Here is a 12431-nt window from a genome sequence, read left to right on the forward strand (position 1 = left end):
GCTCCTTGGGAGAAAGGCGATGGCAAACCTAGACAGCATCTTAAAAAGCAGAGACATCACCTTGCCAACAAAGGTCCGTATAGTTAAAGCCATCGTTTCCCCAGTAGTGATGTATGGAAGTGAGAGCTGGACCATAAAGAAGGCTGATCGCCAAAGAACTGATGCTTTTGAATTATGGTGCTGGAGGAGACTCTTGAGAGTCCCATGGACTGCAAGAAGATCAAATGTATCCATTCTGAAGGAAATCAGCCCTGAGTGCTCACTGGAAGGACAGATCATGAAGCTGAGGCTCCAATACTCATGAGAAGAGAAGACTCCCTGGAAAAGACCCTGATGTTAGGAAAGATGGGGGGGCACAAGAAGAAGGGGACGACAGAGGACGAGATGGTTGGACAGTGTTCTCGAAGCTACAAACATGAGTCTGACGAAATTGCGGGAGGCAGTGGAAGACAGGAGTGCCTGGCGTGCTCTGGTCCATGGGGTCACGAAGAGTCGGACACAACTAAACGACTAAACAACAACAAGTACTGCATATTCCATGTGGAAGTCATAATAAGGGATACTTTGGGATCTTCTATTATCAGGTCAAGCAATCATAATTTGCAAGTGATTTACCAAGCTTCTAGAGGGGATAATAGTCCTTCAAATAGGAGCAAAATCTAACTTTTAGGAGATTTACGGCAGTTTTCTGAAGCTTAAATGAGGTGACTAATGGCAGAAAAGAATCTGAGGCAAGAATGGGCAACTGCTATTCTGTCGATTCCATAAATTACACTTTACTCATAAACTAAAACCTATTAAATACAGGGGCAGAAGAGGTCCTTAGGGCAATGCAAAGCCTAAATATTCAGCTACTCCATATAAAGCCTACTAATATACAGGAATCTCTTCAAAGAAACATATAAAACAGGCAGGTATGGAAAGGGTGAGATGCATAGCAAATGACAAAGAAATACGGCAGGGAAGGATGGTACAGGAAAATCTCACGTGGACTTAATATTAAATCTTCCAGAACTACGTCTTTCTGCTCAGCCCAGATACGATGTGTCATAACTCTAGATTTAAAATGAAGGTTCCATATATAAGTACAAAAGAAAAGTTGGGGGACTTTACTAGCAAGTACCTCATTTCTATGTCAGTTAGGGAAAGAGTCCATGTTAGAAGGAGATATTCGTGTTTAAAATGGCCCATTTTTCCTTTGATTTTATGTGAGGGCTTCCGAAGGATGAGAAGCTTCCATGCTTCATAAAACCATTGATTCACAGCACATCATATGTATGCTTCTTCGTTGGACTTACTTCCTAGTTAGGGGGTTAGGTTTACAACATCAACGCTGCAATGGTATTAGGCTTTCTTTATTCTTTCTTTACTGTTATCATCATCATTACTTGTGAGCTCTGCTTTGCTGCCATGAAATAGAACGAGAGCTTATCTGTATGCTTATCTGGAGAGCATACCATTGCCATATGTGGAAGTGACTAGTGTTATTTATTTATTTTTGAATATTTAGGATACAACGACTAGGGCTTTAAATATATATTTCCCATACTTTCTACCCAAAGGTTTGCATCCTTGGGTAGCTCGACTAGAACCACCTCCGGACTTTATTATTTTTAATGTTCAAGGGTTCCTGTCAATGTATTTCCCCCTACGGAAAAATCCAGTGTTTGTCAGATGGCAGTGGTGGTTGCTCGTGAGTAACCAGGCAGTACTCAGACCTGTCTTTTACAGGTTTTATTTTGGTGCAAACTATTTACAGTGTAGAGCCACAAGTTCACATCTGCCTCAATCGCTAGCAGAATCCGGGAGTGGTTGTTTCCTTGACCTCCCCCAACATAACAGTCTCGTTACTCCCAGCCTTTTCCTTCCCTCTTTGCGCTTTAGACCTCTGCGCAGGGTGGGCAATGGAAGGGGCGTGCTTCCCTCATGGCCAGCTTGGCCAGGAGCGGTGCTGAGGCTCCCTGCAGCATCCTCTGGTCCTTTTACCTCTTCCCCACTGGAAGTGGGGCTTTCCTCATCACCAGAAGAACTGCTTTGCAAGATTTTCAGAGGCTCCCTGTAACACAACTGCCCCTCTGTTTCCCGCCCCTGTTCCGATGGCAGTCCCCTGACAGTGTTCTAGCCCTAATAGGTGTCTCGGGTAACCTGCTAAGTTGAGCTACCATCAAATGAAGAACTTAAGAAGTTTTGGAACCAATAACAGCTCTCTAATTAGAAATCTAAGCATGCATTCCTGAGTTCAGCTGAGATATTTGGGACTGAGATACCAATATTTCTTTTTGAGCCATACAACAGATTGAGGGTTTCCTATAGGGAACAACTGACCGCCATTTCCCACATCTTCCTGAGTATATGTATGGGCATTTATATATGCGTTCAACAGAGCAGGCTTACTGGAAAGAAGATGCCTGTATGCATTTCTTATATTCCCATCGGCCTTGCTCATTCTACTCAGCCTGAGTACCCACTGAGTGCCTGGACCAAGTGGAGGGAGGAGGACAAATGGGGTCAGTGCACACAGATTTTTCATTCCAGCAAATTGCCTGGCATACTGAGAGTCCTATGCTGGGGTGCGACTGGGGTCCTCCTATGATTCTTCAACATCAACTTCGTTGGACTGGTCGTGTTGTTCGGTTGCCTGATGATCGCCTTCCAAAGCAACTACTCTATTCCGAACTTAAAAATGGAAAGCGTAATGCTGGTGGTCCACAAAAGAGGTTCAAAGACAATCTTAAAAAATGTAGTATAAAAACCGACAACTGGGAAACACTGGCCTGCAAGCGCTCCAATTGGAGAAGAGCCTTTACCAAAGGTGTCATGGGCTTTGAAGACACTCAAACTCAGGACACAAGGGAGAAACATGCTAGGAGGAAAGCACGCTTGGCAAATTCACACCATGAAACCAATGTCGCCACTGTGGAAGGACGCGTGGATCCAGAATTGGCCTCCACAGTCACTTATGGACTCATTTTTAAAACCATGTTTATAGAAGACAATCGTACTCGACTATGAGTGATCGCCAAAGAATGCTGAGAAACCCTCCCAACAGGAGCACTGTGTCTGTGGATTGCATCAGATCCATGCCTACAATATCTAAAAGTGCCATTCATTTATCTCCCTGGGAAATAAATGATGCTTTTTAAGAGTTTAACTTCACCCAAATGATGCCTCTTCTTTGGAATTGCTTCCCATTTCTTTGTCCCATTTCTTTCAAACCTTTTATTGGCATCACATACAAATATCCAAAACAAATCAATACAGAATTATCACTTCCCCAGTGGCACAAAACATTTGCTAAAAGAAAGGAGGCAGAGCAGTCTATTTCTTTGTCACATCACCATCACCTCTAGAATTTACAGATTTGCACAGCAATAAAAAATACCAGCTGTGATACTTGCATCAACAAAACCAGTGCCACTACCGCTTCCCCTCTGTGAGGGATTCATGGAGATTAAGTCCTTACAGGCATCAGATTTTGGGGAGTCAACTTCCCAAGCAACATGCTTTCCAAACAGCACGGACCTTATTAGCTTCTGCTGCAGTTTGTACGCCTGATGCCTAATTTCTCCACTTAGCCAGCAAAATCTCACATTTTGTATCTCTGCTGGATTAGGGTGGCGGGAGAATTATCTTAAAGCATTTCTTAGTAGTAAGGATCATAAGAACACATTGCATTATCCCAGCATGCCCATAATGATAATTACGCAGTCTTTAAAAACACAGCAATCTGTATATCAAATAATAATGAATGCTATAAAAACTAGGAGGGAATAAGCAAACTACAATACCATTTTGAACACTATGGAGCTCCTAGTAAGAACACCTGTTTAAACAGGGTTTTTTAAAATATGAATTCTGAGATTCTCTATTAATTTACCACAGGTCTATATATTTCATGCCCACAGAAAGCAAGGCAACATGAATCAAGAACCTGTGGATATCACACTTTCATTGCCATATGCTAGTCTTCTTTCACTACCATGGGAATGAGAGAGGCTGGCAGAAATTGCTGTCAAAGTGAAGAGTTCAAATGAACTTTGAGACACACCGCATTGAAAGTTCAAAGAGGCTGAAGTCAAAATAGTTCATCCTCAGATCTATGTAGAATAGAGATGGGGAACTTGAGACCTACCAGATGTTGCTGACTCATGTTATCCTTGACCACTGAACATGCTGGCTGGTGGGAGGTGGGACCCAATAACATCTGGATAGCCTTGGCTTCCCTACCCCAGACGTATAATATAAGTATATCAAATGGCCCCAAAACAAATTGTCATTCGGAACCAGTTAACTGGCTGTGCGGAGAAGAAAGATGAGTGGGGAAAAGCGATTTCCCTCAAGCGAGGGAAAGGGCGATGGTGAATGAATTAAGAAGTCAGGTGCCAGTATGCTAAGAATACTGGAATGCTTCTGTTCTGTCCTTTGAGACGCTCCTTCATGATTCTGCAAGCCTGTTTCCCTTTTAATGCTCCTCACATAAACAGACATCGATAATATACAGTGGTCCCTCGCAAGACGAAAATAATCCGTTCCGCGAGTCTCTTCGTCTAGCGGTTTTTTCGTCTTGCGAAGCAACCCTATTAGCAGCATAGCGGATTAGCACTATTAGCGGTTTAGCAGTTTAGCGGCTATTAAAGGCTTAGCGGCTAAAAGGCTATTAGCGGCTTAGCGGCTTAGAAAAAGGGGGGAAGTGAAAAAAATCGCAAGACTCGCAAGACGTTTTCGTCTTGCGAAGCAAGCCCATAGGGAAATTCGTCTTGCGAAGCGCATCGAAAAACGGAAAACCCTTTCGTCTAGCGGGTTTTTCGTCTTGCGGGGCATTCGTCTTGCGGGGCACCACTGTATGTACAAATACTGCAGGCATCCAAATATCTAAGTCAGTTCTTTCTTTTTTAAAACAAAAAAGCAAAAAACGAGATAGTGTAGAAGACATCTTGTTTCTCCATCACACCTGAGGAAGGGGAACACTAAACACTGTGGGCTTAAGTGGTTTCTGTTCATCTTTTGAGGTGTTTCCCGACCCCCTTCATTCCTGCATCTGACGCCTTTATTTTTGTTTTTGTTTTATTTTATTTTTTGCCTGTGTGCTTCATTTTGGGGATTTCCATCACGGATCAATTCATCAGAGTGCCTACATAATGCTGCAGGAGGTTCATGGCCATTAACCAAAGGGACAAAAACTTGCAACTTACCTTGTGATTAATATGGCTGCGTCTACTGGTGACACATCTTCACCCCAGCTTGTTGACATCTCTAAATGGATGTCATTTTTCTTACCAAATTCTTCATGTTGCCATTTGCAGAAACTCTCCAGCATTTTTTCACCATGATGTCCAATATACATGTCAGCCTAAAAGGTGTAATGTTTCACTTGTTGTAACATATGTATCTACATGGCTTTTTAAAGCAAAAGAGAGTGTGTGTGTTTCAAAGACTTCTAAAAACATATAATAGAGAATTTTGTCGTTCTATAAATATTCAAATATTGGTTGATATTCCACAATCAATATTAAAACATCTATTTCATTGCAACAAACATAATGTTCCCCCTTCCAGCTGACTACAAACATGTGTAATTAAAAGTCTGACTCATCTAAACTTTAGATTCTCTAAATATTTTTGTTTGCATCGGGGAATTTGGATAAATAGAACCATACTGTTTACAGAGCTGTTTGACCTAAATTACATATTTGTGACTTAAAAGACACAATACACAAAATGTTCTATACACCTTCAAACAGCTTCAGAGATTTAAGTGCATCTTCCCTTAACATTAACCTAAAAATAATATCCTCATGTTGTTTCGTACAGCCATGCTGTAATTGTGTTTGTTTCAACCAAGGAAGACCTCACTATCTTCCTCACATTATTTTACCAATCCCCACTGTGTATTTGAAGCTGCTCATGACATTGAAATAGCTGAGGAAACCTACTCAGGTGAAAGCTTTTGTGCTTATGATTGATGGCACACATAGCTCTGTCGGTAGAGCACAAAACTCATAATCTCAGAGTCATGGGTTTGAACCTCATCTTGGGCAAAAGACTCCTGCATTGCACAGGGTTTCAACCACAGTTCTGTGATTCTATGAATGGAGGTTTCCAAACATAATTTGTAAAGTAAAGGTAAAGGAACCCCTGACCATTAGGTCCAGTCGTGACCGACTCTGAGGTGGCGGCGCTCATCTCGCTTTATTGGCAGAGGCTGCCGGCGTACAGCTTCCGGGTCATGTGGCCAGCATGACTAAGCCGCTTCTGGCGAACCAGAGCAGCGCATGGAAACGCCGTTTACCTTCCCACTGGAGTGGTACCTATTTATCTACTTGCACTTTGACATGCTTTCGAACTGCTAGGTTGGCAGGAGCAGGGACTGAGCAACGGGAGCTCACCCCGTCACAGGGATTCGAACCGCCGACCTAGCAAGTCCTAGGCTCTGTGGTTTAACCCACAGTGCCACCCGCGTCCCACATAATTTGTAGTAAGTACCAATAACTAGGCACAAGGCACAACTCGCTGCTGTTAAGCAGGGGGGTAATTTAGTGTGTCACCAGACAGAACGGCTACAAGGAGCTGCCTGCTTCCCTTTTGAGCACCTCTGCTAAAAGCGGAGAGATGTTTTTCACTGCTTAAGAAAGCTTCACCAAAATGTGTCCTCCCTTATCATTTCCACCCAACCTTATAATTTAAGAGTGCATGTCCTTTATCTGTACAGATGTCTATTCTAAATAATAATGATAATAATAATACATGTAATTCAGGTTAATTCTGTCTCCAGGGCAACTGTCTACCAGCTCCACCTGGTACGCAGGCTAAGACCCTTCCTGCCCGTGGATTGTCTCGCCAGAGTAGTGCATGCTCTGGTTATCTCCCGCTTGGATTACTGCAATGCGCTCTGCGTGGGGCTACCTTTGAAGGTGACTCTGAAACTGCAATTAATCCAGAATGCGGCAGCTAGACTGGTGACTGGGAGTGGCCGCCGGGACCACATAACACCAGTCCTGAGAGATCTGCATTGGCTCCCAGTACGTTTCCAAGCACAATTCAAAGTGTTGGTGCTGACCTTTAAAGCCCTAAATGGCCTCGGTCCAGTATACCTGAAGGAGCGTCTCCACCCTCATCGTTCAGCCCGGACACTGAGATCCAGCTCCGAGGGTCTTCGCCCTCATTGCGAGAAGTGAGGTTACAAGGAACCAGACAGAGGGCCTTCACACCCTGTGGAACACCCTCCCCTCAGATATGAAGGAAATAAGCAGCTATCCTATCTTTAAAAGACATCTGAAGGCAGCCCTGTTCAGGGAAGTTTTTAATATCTAATGCTGTATTGTTTTTAACACTTGATTGGGAGCCGCCCAGAGTGGCTGGGGAGACTCAGCCAGATGGGTGGGGTATAAATAATAATAAATTATTATTATTATTATTATTATTATTATTATTATTATTATTATTATTATTATTATTGTGATTACATGGAAAAGGTAAATGCAGTACTTTCTTACTGGAGTCTCATGAAGCAAAACAAGCTTAGTCACTCGAAGGTTCACTCGAATCCCAAGGCTCTTGTGTTGGAAAAGATTGAACACCTAAAATAAAATGGATTAAAATAACATTTCAGAATTGTAAAATGAAAATCACAAATCTACTTTGGCAGTCTGATGAGTTCTGAGTGTTTCATACAACAATTTTATATAACAATTGGGTCTGGGCAATACACAAACACAGTCTCCATGTTCGGAACAACTCCATCATCTGTTCTTTTTTGGGGGGGCAGAGAGCTGATCTTCGTTTGCACACACAGAACAACTTTCTTTGATGGAATTAGAAGCTCATGTTCACATCCAAGCACACAGAGCACTTTATGTAAGTGAGAGTGGAACGTACTGTTGACTCCTTAATATTTTGTTCCTGAATGTTCAAGGAATACCATAGTGTACTAATGTAAGAAGGCTAGGCTGGGGGGAAAGCAGCACTGTTACATCTCACAAGACATCTATGGAAGCCTAACGAGAAGGGCCAAAAAAGCTGAGTCTGCACTGGAGATGGGAGCTTGGGTCAGATCCTGCGCCTTCATAAGAGCACTAATCAGGACTCTGACCCACACTAGGACCCCACCTTCCAATCCTAATGACTTATACAATTAAGCTATGTTCTGCGCTTTACTAAACTTCAAGCTACCGCATTTTTCGCTCTATAGGACGCACCCGACAATAGGACGCACCTTGTTTTAGAGGGGGAGAACAAGAAAAAAAAATCTCCCCCTCTCTGCTCAGCGCCCCTTCCATTTCTCCTCCCGCTTCGCTGAAGGGGCGCTGCGCAGCTCTCCCTCTCTGCTGAAGCCAGGAGAGTCTTGCTCTCCCAGCTTCAGCAAAAGGAACTCAAAGCCTCCCTCTCGGTCTCTAGGCTTCAGCGAAAGCAACGCAAAGCCTCCGGAGCGCGGAGGGAGCGCTCCCTCTGCGCTTCGGAGGCTTTGCGTTGCTATCGCTGAAGCCAAGGAGCCTGCATTCGCTCCATAGGATGCACACACATTTCCCCTTAATTTTTGGAGGGGAAAAAGTGTATCCTACAGAGCAAAAAATACGGTAATTTAAATTGACGGTAGAGTAGACCAACTGGGATAAATGGCAGCCATTCACTTACATTCATAGTTTGCAATGGGTATGACTTAGCTGGCAATCACCCAGCGTATTATCTTTACAGAAAGTCTCAACGTTCCCTACCATATTTAGAATCGTTAGGATAAATCGTCTAGCTGCATCAGCCCCGTGATAGGAAATCATAGCCGGATCTGCAACAACTACAGTCTCCACATTATATTCTTGAGGTAATTTATAGGAATATCGTTTTCCTCGTCCGCTTTCTGTTCCTTTTTGGCTCTTGGGTAGTCTTTTCTCTGCAACAGAAACAAGTAGTAGACAAATGATCGCGTAAAGATGCTTTGTACTGAGTTATGCTATTGGACCATCTCTATCTGGAGATGCTAGGGTTCTTCTGTATCCAAATATATGCTCTGTGATTGACAGAAAGGCATCCTAGCCATTTTTAGCAAAAAAATGTTTCACTGGGATACATGTTTTATGGCTTTTGTTCAAACCTCTAGTGATTATCAACTTATAAATGAAATATTTACCAACCATGGATTATACAATGCTAATGAATATAACGTTACACTTCCTGATCAGGGCTGGATTTAGGTTTGATGAGGCCCTAAGCTATTGAAGGTAATGGAACCCTTTATATGTCCAGCTGTCCTTGTTGCTGTTTTTTGTGTTGAGTATATGCTATATGGTAATTTATGGACCTAATAGCTCCATAAATGGGATGCGGGTGGCGCTGTGGTCTAAATCACAGAGTCCAGGCCTTGCTGATTAGAAGTTTGGCGTTTCGAATCCCTGCAACGGGGTGAGCTCCCATTGCTCGGTCCCTGCTCCTGCCCACCTAGCAGTTTGAAAGCACGTCAAAGTGCAAGGAGATAAATAGGTACCACTCCGGCGGGAAGGTAAATGGCATTTCCGTGTGCTGCTGTGGTTCGCCAGAAGCAGCTTAGTCATGCTGGCCACATGACCCAGAAGCTGTCTGCGGACAAATGCCGGCTCCATCGGCCAGTAAAGTGAGATGAGCGCCGCAACCCCAGAGTCATCCGTGACTGGACTTAACTGTCAGGGGTACCTTTACTTTTATCTTTAATAGCTCCATACACAACACAAAACACTGTTGCTGTGTGTAGGTTTATTTTATTTTTTATCATATTTTGGAAATGTACATCCAGGCTTTTTCCCCTTAATTTTTTGGGGGGGCCCAAGAAAGTGGGGCCCTAAGCTATAGTTGTTTAGCTTATACATAAATTCGGCACTGTTCCTGCTCTAAACTTTTAGAGTAATTGGTACGTCTGCTCATTCTAGTCATGCTCATATGTCCAACAGATAATCGACCGGCCTCAATAATCAATTAACTGCTTAACACAAGTTCCAGCGCATTTGATGGGTTTATGGGGCTTCACATTTCCCTGGTTTTTAATGCTGCCAACATTGCTCTATAGCAGATTCCCCTGAACTAAGACTAATGAGCTACACATAGTTCACTTAATATTTTTTACTGCAGGAACATACTGTATATTTAGCAGCAACATGCTTCCACAAGCTCAAAAATCAGAAGCTACACGTATATTTTTTATCATTAATTCAACCTCAGCTCTGTGAATCAATCACAGCTCCCCAAAATCTGTGAAGTTAAATAAGCATCTGTGAAGTTAAATAAAAAATGCGGGAGGTGGATTCTCATGTTGCAAGTACACACTAAATTATAATTTCTATTCCAAAATAGGAATCATAAGTATTTCCAATCTCATCTTTATTTTTCTTAGTCATGGGATGCAATAAAATAATCAAAATTGCTTTCCTAGAAACTGGCAAGAAACATTTATGGACAATAACTTAAAAAGTGTTCAGAAGAAGGATGGAGAATGCTAATAAAACAATATGGCGCTTTCATCTTCCCCACCCCCATCCAACTTGCAGATATAAAAGAATCACAGTTCAGTAGTTAAGCTTGCTAAGGGGGGAAATGCTTAAAAACTAAAGAAAATATCCCTATGTGATAAAATGTTAGTGAAAATACTTTCACTCCATCCCTTCTGCAAGTCTATTAATGCTGGTGTTTCTGAGTACTTTGCACTGGGTTTTAATTTTATTTTTTTTAATTTACAACAAAAAGGCCATTATGTATACAACTGTCACATTTAATAGCCTTCTTCCATTTCAAGAGATGACTGGTTCCAGCAACATTCTCTGTTTAAAATTGCTCTACTTCCCCCTTTGGTCTCCCAGTAGGAACCCTAGAAAGCTGAAGAGCATCTTTGAACGCAACCAGTGCCTACAGAGGAACTGCGAAAACAGACCACACAGATGAGGAAGAAAACAAAAAAGGGTCTGTGTGTGGGAGTCTTTCAAAACACACACATAAAATAACCAAAAACAATGATAGCTCCTAAAGATGTTATTATGAGCTAAACACATGGAAAGATGGAAACTGCTGTCATTTGATTTGGGCAAAAGAATGAAAGGGTAAAATAAATGTTTTTTAAACTGCTCAAGGTGAGGTTCCACAGGCAGGGAAACGTAAGTGGTTTGTGTCCATACCTGGCACTTTTGAAAATCCAGGAGGAGGAGAAAGAGTCTCTTATCCCCACGATTTCATTCATAACAGCAGTAGCATTAGTAATAATAAATGACATGGGAGATGAAGCACACATTTTGACATCATCGTTCATTCAGATAATCTTGCCAACATAAGCAAGAAAGAGCAAAACCCACGTAAATTGATTCAAATCTTGACGCTCTGAGGCTGAACAAGATTGAATCATTACAATATTCTGTTAAACGTGCTAATTTTCATTTAGCTTATTTTACAAAGTGTGCATGTGATGAATCTAAGGGTTTGTCCATACCAGTTTACTGTGTGTTTGCATTGCCATTTAATTTGTCTAGTCCAGGCTGGTAGATCATGGGGTGTTCTTGGTAGATCCGCCGGTTAGCTCTTTGGCCCCTCTGTGATCTCCTCCCCCCCACAAAAAAATGGTACACTTTGGTACACCCAACGACAATGGGTAGATCACTGTCATTTTTTTATACTGTGAGTGGATCGCAGTCTATTGGAAGTTGTAATGATGTAACGCCCCTGGCTACATCATTACCCTTAAACAACACCAATCTTGATGCTTTCCCCTGTAAATTCAGGTTTACCCAATACAGGGTTAATCCAATAGATTGGGGGGAGGGGATTGGGATCCAAACTGCTCCACTCAGGGGCACAGATGATTGGGGGGGGGGTATTTTTTGGATGGGTAGATTAACTGTCTACTACTTCCCTTTCCATGCCCACAAATTCCTCAGTGCTTTCATTTCTTTCCCCGCTAATGTCATAACTATTTCCGGTATTCCTATTCTGAGACATATTTTACCTTTTGATCTCGCACTATTGCACAAAACTAGGAAACCACAGAAGCATTAAAAAAAAAATATTTGCAGGATATGTTGTTGGGGGGGGGATGAATTTTGTGCTGACAATTTACAATTGCTTCAGTTTCTTTTCCACTGTGTTAGTAAGTGCAACATCAAGAGTGAGCCATATTCTTTTGATCCCTCAAATTTGCACAAAACTCAAAAACTGCACAAACTTGCAATTGCCTGACTGTGTATTTGGTGCCCACTTCCTGGGCAGGGATTTCTTTAAAAAAAAGAAAAAGAAAAAAGACAGAGACAGAGACAGTCATGCATGCACAGCTATCTGCACACTTGCCCTGTCAGTAAAAAGGTAACGGTAAAGAACCCCTGGACGGTTACGTCCAGTCAAAGGCGACTATGGGGTTGTGGCACTCATCTCGATTCCAAGCCAAGGGAGCCGGTGTTTGTCCACAGACAGCTTTCTGGGTAATGTGGCCA

The 12431-nt window shown here is 42.4% G+C and overlaps 1 protein-coding gene across 2 annotated transcripts in view; it reads right to left on the reverse strand.

Moving 5' to 3' along the window:
* Window positions 1–12431, reverse strand: part of ADAMTS19 (ADAM metallopeptidase with thrombospondin type 1 motif 19) — a 124588-nt gene that overhangs the window by 80321 nt on the left and 31836 nt on the right. For both annotated transcript variants that reach the window (XM_083464410.1, XM_083464409.1), the window contains exons 4-6: window positions 8712–8884; window positions 7494–7577; window positions 5193–5350 (exon numbers count right to left, since the gene is read on the reverse strand). In XM_083464410.1, the coding sequence (XP_083320536.1) occupies window positions 5193–5350; window positions 7494–7577; window positions 8712–8884 (415 nt within the window). The remainder of the gene's footprint in view (window positions 1–5192; window positions 5351–7493; window positions 7578–8711; window positions 8885–12431) is intronic.

Source organism: Podarcis liolepis (genome assembly GCF_965112155.1).
Source record: "Podarcis liolepis genome assembly, chromosome: 11".
Classification (NCBI taxonomy): domain Eukaryota; kingdom Metazoa; phylum Chordata; class Lepidosauria; order Squamata; family Lacertidae; genus Podarcis; species Podarcis liolepis.